This window comes from Hemitrygon akajei, chromosome 10 (assembly GCF_048418815.1).
Source record: "Hemitrygon akajei chromosome 10, sHemAka1.3, whole genome shotgun sequence".
In the NCBI taxonomy this organism is placed as follows: Eukaryota; Metazoa; Chordata; class Chondrichthyes; order Myliobatiformes; family Dasyatidae; genus Hemitrygon; species Hemitrygon akajei.
Genome location: NC_133133.1, coordinates 40,300,802 through 40,320,029, shown reverse-complemented (window position 1 = coordinate 40,320,029; position 19,228 = coordinate 40,300,802). Strand labels below are relative to the sequence as shown.

The window sequence follows — 19,228 nt, the reverse complement described above, 5'->3', positions numbered from 1 at the left end:
AAAATATTTGGACATGTGGAAGCATAATTTATTTTTAAAAACAGCTTTTTCTCCCATTTTACCAATCACCAATGCAACCATTGATAATTATTTATATCAGCCATGATAACAATGACAGTAGGTTTACTCATTCAATTGTCTAGGGCTGTCCTGTGATTATTGTCATACATCTGTCATTGAGATCAGACAAGCCATTAAAGAGCAATTATGAAACCTGGTAAATTTTCTTGTGTCAAATACATGATCCATCTTGGCTGTCTCTTCAAATTTCCATCATAACAGAAGCTATGCTTTACTAAACTCATATCACTCTGTAAAATACTAAGGCTGAAAACACAAAGGCTACAGGATCAAACCATGTGCCAGCAATAGCAGTGAGGACCTGCACTTTGGAATACCTGTCCATCCAGCTGAGTTGTTCTACTGCAGTTATAACATTAGCATCTACCTGGCAATGTAGAAAATCAGCTAGGTGTGACCTTTGTTAGCAAAGAGCAGGTCTAATCCAACTAATTAATTACTACCTGTTTATATTCAGGCATTGACAGAGTGATTAAAGGCTGTCAGACACTGTACTATTAAATAACCTCCTCAGAGTGCTCAGATCAGGTTTTGACCAGACCACGCTGCTCCAGATTTAATCATTAGCATCACTGAAGAGCTGAATTTTAGAGATGAGAATAATTGTCCTTGACCAAGTGAAGTGCAGCATCAAGGCATCCACTTATATGGGGCATCAAAAAAAAATCCAATGACTTGAAGTGCACTTTACACAAAGGATCAACCATTCCATCCTCCAAGACATCTAATAGCAGCTTCATCGATGATCTTTCCTACTATGTAGAAAAAGGGGGTTGTTTGCTTTTGATAGCAGAACATTCATTTCCATTTGCAGCTCCTCAGGATCAGTCTAAATCTGCATGCAGCAAAACATAGTTAGTGTTCTGTATTAGGCTAATAAGTGGCAATTAGTAATGAGAGTTGCTTAGTTGCTAGCCCATCATCTGAAATTAAGGCATTGTAAACCTCTAGACTCTCATCACTCTCTTGACTATATTTTCCATCCAACTTCATCTAAGGATTCTATTACACTTTCAGAGGCAGCCATGTGGAAAGATTCAACACCAGAGTGAATGTCCATCATTTTTGATCTGGTGATGAAACGTTCTATATAGCTGCCTCCAAAATGTAATGCTTCTCTCAGTTCTGAAACTTTATCATAGTTGACAGAGCCCTCAATCGCATTATATTTACCCTGTCCTTCTGTACAAAGCAACAATGGAGTTATGTAGTCATTACCTTCCAGCAAACCAGCCTTTCCATTCAAGGGATTGTTCCTTTGCAATTTTCACTGGTGCATGCATAAACACTTCCCTTTCATTTCCACGTACAACTCCCCTTCATACACAACATACAGTCCTTCATTTGTGCTTCCCATCTACGTATGTCAACTCTACATCAGCAAAACCAAACAAAGATTGAGTGAACACTGGAGAATTTATAGAGGAGATCCTGCAGTTACTGAAAATCTTGAGTAGCACGCACAGTGCTGGAAGATCTTGGCAAGTCAGAGAGTAGTTGGTAACTGCCTGACTTGCTGAGTTCCTCCATTTTCTGTATGGAGAACTTGTGTTCAGTTTGCAAGGGTGTCTCTGAGCTCTGTTGACTGGCACTTTAACTCTGGCCAGCTCCCACTCTAGCTGATCTTTCTATGGTTTCCTGCACTATTACATTAAGGCACAATGTAAAGTGAAGGCCCAATCTTCTGCCACATTAGGTAACTCGCTTTCTTAGTCTTTATCAGAACTGACAGGCCATTCATATTATTAGGTCAATTGGTATCTCATCATTAGCATGCTGGGTGTGTACTTCCCTGTATTAAAAAAAAATGCAGTTCTTCATTTGCCTTCTCACCTCACTTGCTAGTTTTAAATTGCAGGCATGTTTTCTTTCCTACCATTTTAATGAATGGTCTTTGACCTGAAACATTAATCCTTTTATTATTTTTCTGCAGTTACTATCTGACCTGCTGAGTGTTTCCAGCATTTTCTATTTACTTCAAATTTCCAACATCTGGAGTTTTTGAATAACAGATCTTTCTATTTTGTTTTTACTTTTTTGTTCTTATTTATTTCCCGTTCCCATAAGAAAGGAAATGATGAAGTAGTCAATGTGCCAGGATCATGACGATTATTTTGTGTAGCTAGCTTTTATTCATTGTGTCGATTAAACATTCCACAACTTAAACTTAATGCACTCTTTTTAAAATGAAAATTATTGATATTTTGGCATATGTGCCTTTTTTTTTTAAAACAACTTAATCTTCCAGTTTGCACAAGGTATGACTGTAGAGTTTCCAAGAAATGTAATTGATTTTCTGTTAACAGTTTTTTTGGAGCACAGAAGCCACATTGTACTGGAACAGAAATAATGTTGTTTCATTTGATTTGGCTGAGGCAGCAGTAGGATCTTTTGGCTGGTACAAAAACTGTTCAGATGGTTCCATTTATTATCAGAAAATGTATGCAGTATACAACCTGAAATTCTTGCACTTAGGATGGTGCTTTAGTTGCAGGCTATGATAACGGTGATAAATACTTTATCTCTACATACCATACAGTAGAAAATGATTATCCAGGAACCAACTTGGTATTGATATAGCTTAGCAAAAGTGGTTTTCTTCCTCTCCCCAAGATAGTTGCAAGTATCGTGATAATCCAAGGCATTGTAGGATTCACTTAAGGGAAGGTGTTTAGATATTTATTAAATCCAACATTACTTTAATGAAAACAATTCATGAAGTTCTTTATTAATTTCCTGAAATCTGTTATCTATCTTCTGAAGGTTAGTCTTTTACTTTATCTTGGACTGTCTTTTGAAATTTTAAGTATTTTCAAATGAAGTCATTTAGCCTGGGCCCACCTAATTTCCATCATGATATAGACAAATGTTTAGAATCATCTTAGCTTTTAGAAGTTGGTCACATTCTTTAGGAACCATAATAAAACAAACTGAAGCCACATTAGAAATCTATTGAAAATGGTAGTTGTAGCTTCCAGCCATGGTTTATGTATTCTTCTGTAGTGATTGTCAGATTTCTGTTTGTTTCTCACTGTCCCACATGTTTATTAATTTCACTGTGACGTTTTCTGTTGCTATTTTGTAAAATGATAGAGTGATCACATTTATTTTGATCCTCCCCATAAACAATTAAGCCAGCTCTAGGCAGAGAATTAGAATCAGAATCAGGTTTATTATCTCCAGCGTGTGATGTGAAATTTGTTAACTTAGCAGCAGCAGTTCAATGCAATACATAATCTAGCAGAGAGGGGAAAGAAAACATAATAATACAGTTCTAGAATGTTATCAATTTACCTTTGCAAATGGAAATTTTTCGTTAACTCTGTCAAATTTGTTTAAAGCTTGTGCATGTATACCACAGCCATATAATGAATTGGGCTTTGTAAATTAAATAGTACCCTTATTGGGAAGAAGGTGCATTAAGTATAGCAGCACAAAGCAACTGAGCTCAGAGTGAGCTGGGCCTTTGTTCGCTAATGTTTCCATTTTGCTGTTGTGACAGTGCATGCTTTGGATCTTTCACTCAGTGTTCTAATTCATATTCTCTTTGAAACCCTGGTGCTTTTTTGTTTTTAAAAAAAACACATACAAAATGACACTGAGAACTTCAGATCTCCAGCAAAGCACATGGTTCACTTTTCGGAAGGAAACTGTTCCTTGTATGTACAATTTATCAGAAGCCTGTGCAGGTTCTTCTACCTGTGCTTCCAGGAGAACTCTGCCCCTGCTGTCCCACCAGTGTAGCATAGACTCGTTTCTTTCCAGTACTTTCAGTTGATGAAAGAATGCTGGTTGTACTGCATTCACTTTAGAGCTGCTTTTGCAGTCAGAGCTGTGAAGAGGAGTACTGCTAATGTGAAACATTTCTCCCCCACAGAAGCTGTTCCTGAAAAAAAGAGGCCATCATTTTGGTTTTGGAGTGCAGGTTAACAAATTTTGATTTCTCTTGAGGTCTTTTAAAGTCAATTTTAGGGAGATTTATGTTGCAGAAAAATGGCACAGAAGAATATCACTGTATCAGTTTAGCCAAATTCTCAAAATTTGGTTTTGGACTTGGTATTAATTTATTTTAGTTCATTATTGAAATTTCTTGCTCATTTATGTTCAGGACCAGCAATCCATTTGGAAGCAGCAGAATAGTAAATGCTTTCCAAATAAATTGGGTATTAATTGTGATCTGAGATTTGAATCAAAGATTTTTTTTCTCTTTAAGCGGTTTATCCAGTATTTGGCTTCAAGAAACACATTGTTCAACTTGAATAACTTTTTGGATAAAGGTGCCATGCAAGGTAAGTTTGTGAGTGAGTATGATTTTAACAAAAAAAAAGAAAAGAATGGGTTAATTTTTTTTATTTTGAAGTTGATAGTATAAGTAAACATCTAAAAATAATTTTTAATGATCTTTACAGATATTTGAACATGTTTTAAGGAGTAGTTGAAGTGGACTTAATGGTTTGAGAAAAAGGCATGAAAATTATCATTGACCACATTTCTTCTACCTTTATAGGATACGATATGTCAACTTTCATCAGACGGTATAGCAGATACCTTAATGAGAAAGCACTCTCCTACAGACTAATGGCATTTGACTTCACTAAAATGAAGAGAGGGTATGACATTTAAGTATTGCTGAACTGGCTGGACATTAATAAACATGGCAATATAGCAAATTAATATAAAATTAATTCTGTAAGATACTTCTATGAAAATAATGTCAAAATGGTATTTCGTACATACTACAACTCCATAATTGACATCACCATGAGGCTATTATTTGAATATACTTTTACCAAATTTTCAAGGTTGCCAAACAATTTAAATACAATGGGTGGAACACATTTGCATTTGGTACAAGTGAAGAAAAACAAATCTGAAAACACTAAATTCTGAAACACATTCTGGAAGTACTCAGCAAAACTAATTAACAACTATAAAGAAAACAGACAAGTTGGTATTTGAGATGTATTCTTATCAATTTACTCCCCTGTTGAAATGAAATTAAAATTTGCTAGAAGTACTCAACCGATTAGGAAGTGTCTCTAGAAAACAATGAATGGCTGGTTAAGAAAATATATTTCAAGTTCCTTGAAGGAACTATCCTTTCAATCCTTTCTGTTTCATTTTCAGTCTGCATTTGTTCTTTACAAATGTGGAATCACATTGTTAAATAGGTCGGGTGAGGAAGTATACAGACAATTTGTAAACTGAAGATGTAGTGGTTTCTAGTTAATTGGGCCATCAGTTAATCAGGGCAGCTGTTTATTTGGGCCAACTCTTAAAGAATAAAATCTAAATCGAAAAATAGCTGGGATTCCCTTCATTTATTTTTGACATTATGCCACCTTATTCAGGCAGGAGACTGTGTCCAAACAGTTCCTAACTCACTACAGCTGTGTGCACTTGTCTGGCTGTTACACTGCACTGTGCTTACAGCGATTAGGTTTTAAATAGCGTGTGTTTGTGTTCAAAAAGCAGTGATATTTATCACTGATAGTTGGCAAAAAATAAGCAGCAAGATAATCTGGAACTGTTTTGTCCACTGTGGTTTCAAGCATTCTGGCTTGGAGATGCCAGAAACGACTGGGAGTGAAAATGAATTGATTTCACTAGCAGATGAATTCCTCCATCAATAACTATTAAGAACTTATCCAGTTTTGTAGTACTGCAGAGGTATTGGTAGTATTCTAATTTGTTCTGTATTTCATTTAAATACATAATTTGTTACATAATCAGTTAAATGGTAGTTTTGTTTTTATACCTTTTTATTATTTTTATGAAACCAGCTAATTGGGGCAACTGCTTAATTGGGTCAAAATGTACTGACCCTGTCTCAATTAACCACTATATTTGCAGTGTAATTACTATAATGCTCCTGTAGCTATCAGTATGATATCTTTGTTACTTTTTATAAAATTGGAATAACAAATGTTTAAAATAGAGGTTAAAACTATATTAGTGAGGAAAATGTTTAAAGTTTCATCCAGTGAATTCTTATCAGGGATATTTGACAATGTTCTGCCCTGAAATGTAAATTTCAATACTTTCCTGGTAACCAGTTTTAATTTTGTTATTTTCCTTCTGGATTTCTTTGTTTTTCATTTTGTTATTTTAATTGTTTCTATCTGTAAATCTATGTATTGTTTTTTGATTGGTTATATTTTTGCTTAATGACTACTTAAACACTGTGCAATAATTGTCTTATTTTAGTTTGATTTTTAATTAATCCTGGGACTTCTCTTGAGAATATACACTGTTGTTCAAAAGAGTTGTCTAATTTTACTGAGCAATAGCAGAAAATTTAATAGGATTTATTAACTTTTATGAAATGTTTATATTTTGCTTAAAAATGCTGCAAGCTTTTAATCTTGGGTCGGAATAGACTTGTAGCATGTTCAGCTTTGTGATCTGACGGTGCAACTGCTTGAAGTTATGATAGATCTGGATAGAAGCTCAGATTTAGAAATTTTTGCTCTTCTGTTAAAAAAAACTATGCCTATAAACAGGGGTTGTATGTTCTTAGCAAACAGATGATGCATAGGAGAAGTTTTTATCTAACAATTTAAACTTATAAATGAAACGTGCAATGACATTTTATGTATTCTTGTAGGACGGATGGAGTAATGAGAACAATGAATACAGAGAAATTGCTGAAAACACTGCCACTAATACAGAATCAACTTGATGCACTGTTAGATTTTGATGTACGTGCAAGTATTTTTATAACCTTGCCAAGTGACCAACTGAAATAATTTGTATTAAAAGTTAAGATTTATTGGAAATTGAACTCTGCCTTTAAATATGTTTCCTTTACATCGGAACTTCTTGAAATTATCGCAGCACTTCATTGTTCCGTTCAAATTTTTTAAAAAGTTGCTTCCTTCACTTTCCTTGATCGTTAATGTCTGGATAATTTAGGGATGGGAAGAGACAAAAGTACAGAGCAAATAGGTGAGACTGGTTATTGATGTGACCATTGTGTTTGTATTGCAGTTATACTTGTATATCTTTGTCTGATATTTTAGAAACATCATTTATTCCAAATTTAAAATGCAATTATCAATCATTTTCTAATTTCAAAAATATACATACAATTCTTTAGGGAAGATAACAAATAAGTCTTCACAAAGCTTGCCAGCTACCATTTTTAATATTACCATTCCTTGTTTTAATAAATGATTTTTTTGAGTAGGGTTATTCTTAATATCACATTTGTGTTATAAAAAAATAGAAATCCCATAATTAGGAGAAATCAACTGATGACATTCATAGAAACCTATCTTTCAGGTGGCTATTATGTCTAGAATTAGAATGCTGTTTCAATTTGAATTGCCCATTTTCATAATGTTTTTGATAAAGGTGATGCAAAGAATCAACTAAGAATTTTTAAAAAATCTGCATTTTGTAATCTTTAAAATTTATCTTTCCAATATATTCTTTGCATTTCTAATCTGCATAAACTCATGCAGTCTAAACCTCAGTCACCTAGATGTCTTTGCTTCCCAATCGACTGGGTTCTTTCTATGCATTGATTTATTCCTCCTTAAAACTCTCCATAATATTTTTTTGAAGTGTTGTATCTCTAACCTTGCTCTCTGGTCCACTAACTTGGCTCTTTTTTAAATTCTTCACATTATCACACCTGTTGTGTCAGAACTATTTAGTTACCTTGCTAGTAGCTATTTAGTACCTATTTAGGTACTCTGAATAATTTAATGGTTCCAGGCTGATAGCTCATTTTTTTGTTTTGGCACAAAATACCATTCAAAACATGTATTGCTGCAGCCAATTAAAGCTGCACCTCACTGAAACCTAGGAAAGGAGATGATTTGTGGTTGGAATCTTTTGTTGCAGTCTGAGGTAAGAATTTTCATGATGGCCTTACTGATTTTAACTTTAAATGAATCTCCACTTTTTTTTTTAAAAAAAAGCATTTCTTGAGGGAAATCATTAGTTTTTACATTGATTTTACAGAATGTTATGTTTATGAACCTCTCTCACCCACCTAGAGATAGTTATTTTTTGTTACACTTTTAGAATAATGATTGGATGCTTTTCCTTTGGCAGTCAGTGTGTGATTAGATATTAATTCTAGATTGAAATTTAATTATTGCCCAAATGTGGCTGTTTTATCTGAAGGAGTTGGTTTTGAGCTCTGCATATAACACTTTATTTCAGTTGTATTTTTAAGTAAACTTGTATTTTTCCCAATTATAATCCTCTGCCACTCCAAAATATCCATTCTTGTAACTCATCTGTACAAACTATATTTTAATCATTATTATTTTAGAATTAAATGCCAGTGTCCACTGGGCTGCTTGTATTGGATCTTAAAGTCTAGACAAATAACAAAGTAAATTACTTTGAAGTATTCTTTGAATTGCTCAAATACACGTATTCAGAATTAGTTTCTGAATATCCTCTTTTCAGTGAGAAGCTGGCCAGTTGTTTGCAAGGATGTCAGTAGTTAATCTTTCTACACGTGTTTTAATGAGGATCTCTTTCAGTGAAGCAGGCCTCTTTGTTTTGGGTGCACATCAGCCTCAGACTGAGTGACAAAATTGTGTTTTTGCCTCGGTATTCGACTTGGGGATGTTAGTATGGGTAGTTATGGACAGGTAGGCATCAGAATGCAATTTCTTGTTTTGATTAGTATGTATGAACTTCATTAACGTTATTACTATTGTTAACAGTTTGGCAGTTTTTTTATGGTGCATCATATGCACCACACAAAATATTGAAAAGGCTATAGATTTAGACTATAGTAATATAATATAATTTCATCCTCTGAAGGCATGTTACTTCTAAAGAAAGTTAGATGTAGGTCAATTTACCTATCAGCAATATGTTTTGATCACAAGACAAAGGAACAGAATTATTGATATTTCTATTTCCTATGGAAAATGTACCTGTAATATGCTAAGTGAAGCTGTCAATTATTGAAATAGTGACTTAAATAAATATTAACTGAATAAAGCACTTCATATTTGGATCAGATGTGGTCATTATGTGCAATGGAATAACTGAATTCCCTTCACTTTTGAACATATGAGTTTTGGATAAGTTGTAAAACAGTTTTCAGGGGTGTAATTTTTATGATAACATCACCAGGTCCAGTATTGATAAATGGGGTGGTGTTTGTGTGCTGGCTTGTCAAAGAACACCACTTACCAGCAAGTGGTTGGCACATGTTCAAGTTCATGAATTTCTTTAAGCATAGCATGTCGGTTTTAGCTTTGACGTTTAATGCCTCTTTCTTCTTTGGATGCAGGCAAATCCAAATGAACTAACTAATGGAGTAATAAATGCCGCCTTCATGCTACTGTTCAAAGATTCCATCAGGCTTTTTGCTGCCTACAATGAAGGGATCATCAACTTACTGGGTAGGCAACAGGGTGCATAAATGTGTGTGTGTGTATGTGTAAAATATATATTATGCGCTCTCAGAGTTGAACAAGAAATCTTAATTATCACAAAAATGTTGTTATAATAAAATGTTATAGATTCCAACTTGCAGCACAAGGTATTATAATAACTTATTCCATGCAGATAATAGTTTTGGAATTAACTCAATACCTAATGTGATACAGACCATTCATCAATTATTATAAGTGATAAAATTTCATTGACTTTTTTTATTTTAATCTGTTCTGAAAATCTTGCAAGTTTAAAATATCTCTGTGGCATATTCTTAAGTGCCTTTCTTGTAAGTACTTGCACTTGGCATTAGTGCCTTGTCCAAATAGCAGTGCTATTACATAATCTGCAAGTTGTGGCATCAGCAGCAGAATTTCATATTTCAACAACTTCTTGCAGAATACTTTAATTTTTTTAAATAGCACTTCAGTTTGTCTCCAAAATGCGGTGCTGAACATAAGCTGTTGTGCATTTTCTATTTGTAGAGGCAAATATAATTGAAGCATGAAATGGGCCAGTGAACTTAAACATAAAAATGAGCTTAAAAGTGATCATTTACCAGCAATCTCACCGGAACCATTTTTTTGTTTTCTTTTTGGTCCTTGTCTTTGTGTATAATCACTCACACTTGCGACTGGCTTGGCGTTAGTCAAATACCATTTTCAAGATTTCATTCTAACTTCTGAAGAGGATTTGGTGGTAATTGCTGTTGTGCACAAACAAATCTAGTAAGCAGTGTTTAAAATGTTTCCTGGTCCTGGATGACTGATCTTAAAAAGTTAGCTATTACTACCACAGGGAACCGTTTTAGCTCGGTTTTGTGAAGAAATAAATCTAAAAAAATAAGTCTGCAGTCTAAACAAATATGGTTTCTAGATTGATCACAATTTTGACCAATTGTTTTATATAACTCATCACTTCAGTGGCAAACTTGTATATGTTTCAAATATAGCCTCAATAATTACTTTATGTACAACTGGATAAAAGCAAACTACTGGACAAACTCAGTGGGTTGAGCATCGTCTGTGGAGGTAAAGGAATTGCTGATGTTTGTGATTGCGATTCTGCCTCAATCCTGATGTAATATCGCAACCAGAAATATTGACAATTCCTTTCCCTCCACAGATGGATATTGTTCCCACTAAAAATCTGTGATTTCAAATGTTGTCCACCTATCATTGACATTAAGAGGTTTCTGCTGAGCAAGTATTTCAATCAAATTTAATCATATTTAATACAATACAATGTATATTGAAATGTATACCATTAGTTATCAAGCAATATCCTCTATACCAGAGGTTCCCTCAGTTAATGGTAGGGGTCCATGGCATAACAAAGGTTAAAATTCCTGCTATCGACCCTGCAACCTACCCATACACCTAACCCATCTTCCATTCCTAGCTACGGAGACACCCCCTTGACACATAAAGATGGATTGTATTCGAAGCTCCATAAACCTAGAAGAATGCTAATACTCAAAATACTTTCATGAACAGGTCCAAGATATCACCCTTTTAGTTGCATGTTTTGCATTCCTGGACTGATGAAAGTATAGTTTGTAATGAGTACAAGATATTTCCCATATGGGTAAGGTAAATAACCAAAAGAATTGAATTTTTCTGTTATGGCAGCAATGCCACTCTTTTCTGATTGCAGATGGAATATTTCCTTCCTCTTTTAAATGACCTAATTTATGATTTCCTAATTGCCAGCATTGATCAAAGTATTTTACTTCAGCCTGACTTTGACTACTACTTTATTGCTCTTTCAAAGATCGATTTGTTTCAATAACGTGTTTTGACTCATTTTTAAGACGATTGAATCTGGTCAGTGAGAGGATTGCTAGGATACAGGGATAAACGGTTTAATTAATTATGTAATAGGCTTCAGAACTTTAAACATATGAACTTACTTTAAAAAGGGAGTCTTTCAACTACACCAAACATGCCTTATTTGGCATGAGATGCCAACAATGACATGGTGATTCTTGGGGAAAGGATTATACTTAATACCTTTCAGTGCTACAGCTTTCAGCATTCTAAATTTTCAGTAAAATGGGCTTTTGCAGGCCAACAAATATGGTAGTGCTAGCTGTTGCACATATACATTAAAGGGTTCTATTGAGCGATAAGCCTCAGTGTACCATCTACCAATTTATTCTGTTTGCATCAAACTATTGTGATTGACTATTCAATCTTAGCTATGTAGAGGCAGGTTTAAGTATGCATCTTTTTTTCATTTGGATGTAGGGAAACAGCCATACTTTCAGCTTTTATAAGCATTTTGTTTCTAGTTACTTCAGAACTTTAGAATGTATTAATACCTCGTGAAATAAAGTATATTTTGGGAGACATAGTTTCAAACTTTGATATGGGAACTGCAATTTGGGACGTTAGCAATTTTTATGAAATTATTTAGCTTGTACCAATTTCAACAGCAATGTTGCAGTTAATTAGGTGTGTTTTATTTCCTGTTTTCATGCATTTCAATGGTTCTGACTACAGCTGCTTTAAAAACAAATACAGTGGCAGGTATGGAACAAATGTATATTTAAGAATTTAAATGTTTTTTGAAACAAACTCTTGGAACAAATTTTTAAAATCTTGTACTAGACCGTTTATCTTGATTATCTTTTAGAGAAATACTTCGATATGAAGAAAAATCAGTGCAAGGAGGCCTTAGACATCTATAAAAAGTTTTTGGCTAGAATGACAAAGCTATCTGAATTCCTCAAAACTGCAGAGGTGAGCGTCAATTTTTTCTCATCTGTGGTCCATCGCAACCCATTTTAGTTTTGCTACCCATCCCCGTTCTCCTTCCCACACCCCCACTTTGCTTTCCTGTATATTAAGCATTTCTATATGCATGTAAGTCACTTTCCGTTTTTATTTACTTGCCACTGCATGAAGTAATGTGAACTTTTTCTTTGTTGACACAGCAAGTTGGAATTGATCAGGGTGACATTCCAGATCTAACTCAGGTCAGTGTACATATATCATTTAGCTTTATCCATTTTCCTTATCCTGGGTTTTAAGTTTTCTTTTTCTACAGAGAGCATGAGTCTCTGTGCATACATGATTTATTCATGTATATTGTATGTGAATTCAATTTTGTGCTTGTTAACATTGTAGTTTATGAAGTAGTGGTAAAAGATTTTCCTCAGCAGAATTGGGAAGTAGTTTACAATTATTGTGAAATCGGTGTACTTTGTTACGTACCCCGTAACTGGGTCACTTACCAGCAAAGATAGAGAGGTCCGTTGAAGTCTGATGGTACTATTTTTAACAGTATTTATTGATAAAAATACACAAAATAATATCAATGCAAACATACAGATAATATACTTCGTCAATACTAAATCTAAAAGCGCGGGTATAATAATAATCAATAAGAAATAGCTCTATCGTTGTCTAGGGGATAATGTATTGTCCGATGGAAATATAAAAGTCACTGTAGTTCATTCAAGCTGCAGCTTTTTGGTTGGAGAGAAAGATGGGTTAAAACTTGCCCATTCCTTTTATGATGGCAATCCTTCGAGAGTCGTTGGGAGTTGATTTCCCCGTTGTTAGCTAAAAACTGTTCTTCCGTGGTAAAGGGCCCACCGATTCCGGGGCAAATGGAAAAGGACGCACGTGGCCTTTCCACCAGTTTTTGCTATTACGGGATCGCTAGCGTTTCTTCTGGTGCGTCTGAAGGGGCTGTTCCTCAGACCCTCTTTTTTCCTGACTCACAGGGTCTCAGATGTCAATCAGGGTGGGATGATGCAATCCCTCCACCAACCCCCCCCCCCCCCCCCCCTCGGTTCATTGCCTGGGGGCTTTGATGCATCGTACAGGATTCAATACACAAGTCCGTCTCCAAGAGACAATAGCCGTTATCAATGGTTCCGCCTTTCGGAGGCCAGGACACATTCCAAACTCTTTGTGGATTCTGCATGTCTTTCTCTCATTTCCTGGGTCTCCTGAACTGACTTAATAGTGATCTTGCGATTCTCAAAAAGGAGGGGGCCACGGACGTAACAACTTGTACTTTGTTTTAATGGAGAAATTGATTCTCTCTGTAATGCTCAAAAAAGCATGTAATTGAACATGCCTTATTGCTTTTATAAAATAATTTTCACCCTTCAGCACAAGAGGATCAGAGATTTGTAGAAAATTTTACTTGGCTATGGGGTGATGCTTTTAATCACCCCTCTGCTATCGTTCCATTAACATATTTGGATGACCTTTCAATAAAAAAAAATCAAACTTTTGTGATACTGCGAGAATTGGCGGAGCGCAGCTTGTTGTGAATAATATGTTGAAGATCAGTGGAGGCAAACATAGACAATGGGATGCAGGGGTGGATTTAGACATTAGATAGATAAATACATTTATTGTTTTGGCATAGAGACCAACATAAATTCTTAATCAACATGGAATCCGGTTCATGGATAAACAATTAGGAGGTTATTAAAAAGTAGAGATTGAATGGTGCAGATATTGAGGTTTATATTTTGTGGGTAGCAGAAGAAAGAGAAGGCTGTTGGAATTGAAGATTTGAATAGCTTTAGGTTTTGTCAATAAAGTTGGTGCAGGAAATTTGAGATGTTCACATGTATATAAACATGAACAAGTTTTAGAATTTCATGTGAATACTATGAGATGCCAACTGAAATTGCATAAATTAACTGATTTCTTTTAGTGCACTTTCTCTATGCCAAAGTGTTCCAACTCTTCTTTTCATTTATACAAAATAGTGGTCAAATCTATCTCAGAGGAAAATACTAACCATAGTTTTCCCAAGCAGCTGGAATCTTGGGCAAAGGGAGCAAATTTGACAATGATAGGTAAGCTGCAAGAGGATCACTAAAAACATTGAAGTAATCCTGGCATTATGAGAGGGTGATATCCACATGGAGAATGAATTGTGCTCATGCTGTAATCTTCATTTCTATTAAATGCTAATCTTGAAGGCAGGTAAATACACTCGTAATCCCAAAGTGCATGTATTAACATAGTCACAGAGTAATGCATTCATAATTTTATTGTATCGTTTGCTGTAAGTGCTTGCTAAAGTACATTTTTAAACGATTAATCTTAAGAAAGCTCATTGAGATCTTATGTTGAGACACTACATTAATGTATTTTCTGAAAAGAATGGAACATGTAAAAAAAACAAGCATGTGAGTCGTAACATTTGCTATTGATTCAAGAAATAGGAAAGTATTTTGGCTAATGCCATATTATATGCATGTTTCTGGATAGCATTGATTGTTATGTTCTGGGCATATTTGCCTGAACCAAACCTGCATGGCTCAAGTCATCAATGGGCATAAAATGGTGCTGTTTTTATCTTCAAAAGTGCAACATTAATCATCTTTAAAAAAAAATACGTTTATTACAAAATGTTTTTCTCCAGCCCAATTCTCCACTCAATTTCATTCCTTCAATGAGTAAGGATTCACTGTCTCTCACCAGTGCAGCAGACGAAACAACGTGATCAAAACCATTGTTAAAATTCCGTGTCCGTTGTGCAGTAATTTAGTTAAACTTCCATTGATGTAATTATTTTGGGGAGAAAACTACTTCCAAAGTGCTTTGAAACATTAAGTATCCCAGTTATGTTTTTAAGATGCTGCACTGAGTTGTAAAAAAAAAGTAGGATTTCAGAATGTCTTTCAAATTCCATGCAAGGATTTGGAGAAAAAATTGGAGGTTTCTGACCAGATATGCATTCTTATTGCAGGAAATCACTGATATTAAAGCTTGCGACATTTTTGACCAAATGAATTTGACAATCACAGAGCATCCTCTTCAGGGAAAATATGCTATCTCTGATCATTTGCACAACTGTAGTTTACCAATGAAAGATTTATTTTTCCATATGATTGCCTAAGTTCCTTGTGCTATATTCATAGATTGTTCTGCCTTTTTGTTAAGGAATTTAATGGATTCTGCTTCTCCTTTACATAATTGTGACACTAAAAGCTGAGAAGCTTATCACTTCTCCAAGCCATAGTGTCAATAATTTATCAATTAGGCTGCCTCTGGTTTCCATTCAATCTCTCAGAAAAAGGATGTTTGAATGGTTCAGAATGGTTGTGCATTAATGAACAGACCTGAAGTTAATAATTCCAGTTCATTTTGCTAGGCACACTAAGATTAAAATTGTGGTTGGTTTATTCTTAAACTAGCAGATTCCGTATTTAGTATTTAATAAACAAGTTGGAGAGGGCAGTGGACACTGGGGAAAGAGGGGTGAGGTACTCAAACAGCTTTTTAATTGCACTGTTTTGGGCTTAAATTTATGTATACTGAGGAGCTAGTTATTTATAAAATATTGTCACCTTGTGGCTTATTGAGGAAGTACAGTTGATTTATTATTCTGGATGTTAGCATTTGCAAGACCTTCAAAGTTGAGTATTGTTTTTAACTTATGTTTTCTAATACAAAGTTACTATTTGTATTAAATGCAAAAAATACAATGCACCAGTGGTGTTTCTGTCATTCAAAAAACTTGATATTTTGGAATGATCTTGTATAGATCAAAATACATCTTTCCCCTTACAGTACAAGTACAAATGCAATTTCTTGGTATTGACCTTTGTATAGATTTCATTGGTGTAGGTGAAGGGAAGTTTGCCTTCTCTGAATCTGTTGCTATTGATTCACTGGAAGCCAGTTTTACACTTGAAGCAATGAAAATGTGAGTTTCATTAAAACGGGGTTTGGTAAATTTCACTATCAAATCTAATCAATCGGTTCATTGCATTGTCACTACAGGCTCCAAGCAGTCTCCTTGAAGCACTGGAGCAGCACCTGGCTTCTCTGGAAGGGAAAAAGACAAAAGAAATCTCTGCAGCAAACAGGTGAGAATTACCATCAGGAGCGCAGCAAGAAGTTTATTCAAGATATTTAAACATCCCAACAACTTAAGTGTTTGTGACATTAATCCACAGTTGGAGATTTCAGGACAGACAACCTATTAGTAATTCTATTAGTTTATTATTGTTGCATATACTGAGATACAGTGCAAAATTTATTTTGCATACCAGTCATACAGATCAAATCATTATAGTGCATTGAGGTAGAACCAGCTAAAACAACAATGTGGAAAAACTGTAGCACCTACAGAGTGCAGTGTAGGTAAGCAATAAAATAAAAGATCATAATGAGCTAGATTGTGAGGTCAAGAGTCCATTTTATCATACTATGGAACTATTTAATAGTCTATTATAGTGGGCCAGTGGCTGTCGTTGAGCCTGGTGTAGGTGTTTTCAAGCTTTTGTATCTTCTGCCCAATTGAAGAAGGGGGAAGAGAGAATGCACAGGCTGGGGTTTTTGATTGTGCTGGGTGTTTTACCAAGGCAGCAGGAAGCATGGTCATTGTAGGTTTTTAAAGAAGCAGCTGTGGGGTTGGTGGGGGTGGGGGAGGGGGGGAGGTGTGGACATCAAAGTGGAGAAGCATAGAGATAAAATTCAGAGCTGGTGCCCAATAGGTTTCAATAATGGAACATTTCCTCTCAGAGTTTCACAAGAATTGTTGGCATGGAAATAAGCTTGCAGTGGTAGAGGAGGTCATTAACGTATAGAGGAATTTTCAAAGTGTATTTGAAGATCAGAACCTCAGACCTAGCCCAAAATTAATAATTGTGTTGTGTAGCAATGCTTCACTGCCCTCATATGCTTCTGGGATCTAGATCACATGTAGAGGGCATCGCAAGGCATTGGAAAATACTATCAAATTTTCAAAGGTTGAAATTAATGTCAGAGAAATGTATACAATAAGCATCCTGAAATGCTTTTTCTTCACAAACATCCACAAAAACAGAGAGGTGCTCCAAAGAATGAATGACAGTTAAACGCGAGAACCCCAAAGTCCCTCCCAGCTCCCCCCCCACATGTAAGTGGCAGCAAGCAGCGATTCCACCCGTGCATCGGTACCATCACCGAACCCAAGCGTGTGCTAAGCAATAACAAAGACACTGACCAAAGTTACCCAAAAGGCTTTGCATTTCATCCGACATTTGACAAACCACAGGTTCTCGCTCTCCCTGGCAAGGGAGAGGGAGGTGCCCCCATTTTCACAGCGAGCCGGAGACATAACAACCACCTGCTTTTTTACGATGTTAAAAGTCCGTTTCGTCACTTTTTTTGAGCTCTGTCTCCAAAGATCACAAAGACTTTGGGTCTTCGGGCCCACAGCGAAAGATTTTCCGGCCTCCCCAATGACTCACGAGTCTCCGGCGGTGATGCTGACTCTCAATCTACCCGTCTCCAGAACCTCGAGATCTTGGGTTTCCGAACACGGTCAAGACTCAGGCCAAACCTTTGGCATGTCAAATAATGGCCAGTCGTGGAACCCAGAGAACGGGTCCCATTCCCGCCAAGAACTGAAGCCTGTGTAACTCCAGGTCAGGGTCTTCAAAAGAACCCTGAAAGGGAAAAATAAAGATATTAAAGGAGGAAATAGAGCTCTTTCCAAAGACTCAAGCAAAGGAGTCGCTGTTAGGCGCCATTATCCCTCTGACACAACCTATCAATACAATCCCTGCAAAATCCACTGTTTTCACTGGAGCGTGAGGGAAAGGTTGCAGCTTCTCTCCGGCCAACATCCTCAGCTTTGGGCTCTAGTTACTCTCAGTTTTTTGTGTTGTACATATCACATTGTTCATTGACTATGTCTGATGCAAAACTGACACTTTTCTGAGCTCTGTCATGAAAGGAGGTTAACAAGAAAAAGAGGATTCAAGTATGCCTCCTTGAAGAAGTGTAACATCTATACTGCCTCCAGGGAATGCCTAGCCTATGACTGGTCAAAATGGAAAAAGAAAATTCAAGAAGATATATTAGGGACTTTGACACCATGCGTTGGGAACACCGAGCACTGCATGAGTGGCGAAGGAGTATTCCATGTAATGAACTTCCAGCCCCATCTGTGGAAGAGGCTTTGGTTTACACATTAGTTTCATAACCCTCCAACTCCTCCCACCCACAAACCACTAGCCAGTTTGGAAGCATGTTATCTGCTGTCCCAAGTTACTGAGTAGATCATTGACGAAAGATACTTTTGCTCTTACTCACAAATCCCCTTGCAATGAGCGGCAACGGTTGGCTCTCCTATTTGCTAGTAGTACCTTTTGTATATGCAGACACCTAGATCTCTCTAAATCTTTTAACCTGTCATCATTTTAATCGTACTTTTTTGGCTTTTTCTATCTCAGTTTTCCATGTTGAATAGGTGAAATATAACAGAAAATTAAACCTGTCTGCATCTCCCACTGAGGCTTCTCTTCATGTACCTTATTTCTCACTCTCAAAAATTTGTCATCACCAAACTTGTAAATATTGTAACATACACAAAATGCTGGAAGAACTCAACAAGTCAGGCAGTAGCCATAGAAATGAACAGTCAACATTTTGGGCCAAGACCCATCTTCAGGATGATGATTGTGTTTCAAATTCTAATTGTCTGGCCACTCTGCCTGATTTCCTCTAACCTGGCAATTATAAACTTTTCTGAAATTTGTCTAAAGATACCCTATTTCTGATGGTCATTTGGCGATAAATACAATTGAAATCTCTTCAAATTTTCAGATTTTATTTTACCGACTTTTGTAATGGACATTACTATTTATAAAATTGAAATAGATATCTTATAATTTTATAGGAAAAGTTAATAGTTTAAAACAAAAATGTTAAATGCCCTTCAATTATTGCTTCTTTTCAGTTTATTTAATTCAACTGTTCAG

General features: G+C 35.8%; 1 protein-coding gene and 1 long non-coding RNA gene across 10 annotated transcripts in view; one reads left to right on the top strand and one right to left on the bottom strand.

Annotated features, from left to right (window-relative positions):
- The window catches only part of LOC140734309 (phosphatidylinositol-binding clathrin assembly protein), a 117,232-nt gene that overhangs the window by 59,031 nt on the left and 38,973 nt on the right, over positions 1-19,228 (top strand). For 6 of the 9 annotated variants that reach the window (XM_073058096.1, XM_073058095.1, XM_073058101.1 and 3 more), the window contains exons 3-10: positions 4,295-4,370; positions 4,589-4,691; positions 6,689-6,782; positions 9,350-9,461; positions 12,000-12,026; positions 12,133-12,239; positions 12,434-12,475; positions 16,260-16,345. In XM_073058096.1, the coding sequence (XP_072914197.1) occupies positions 4,295-4,370; positions 4,589-4,691; positions 6,689-6,782; positions 9,350-9,461; positions 12,000-12,026; positions 12,133-12,239; positions 12,434-12,475; positions 16,260-16,345 (647 nt within the window). The remainder of the gene's footprint in view (positions 1-4,294; positions 4,371-4,588; positions 4,692-6,688; positions 6,783-9,349; positions 9,462-11,999; positions 12,027-12,132; positions 12,240-12,433; positions 12,476-16,259; positions 16,346-19,228) is intronic. The other 3 variants (XM_073058097.1, XM_073058102.1, XM_073058103.1) reach the window with 1 other exon arrangement.
- The window catches only part of LOC140734314 (uncharacterized), a 51,465-nt gene continuing 48,705 nt past the window's right edge, over positions 16,469-19,228 (bottom strand). Inside the window, exon 3 of the long non-coding RNA XR_012100515.1 lies at positions 16,469-17,911. This is a non-coding gene — a long non-coding RNA (uncharacterized lncRNA). The remainder of the gene's footprint in view (positions 17,912-19,228) is intronic.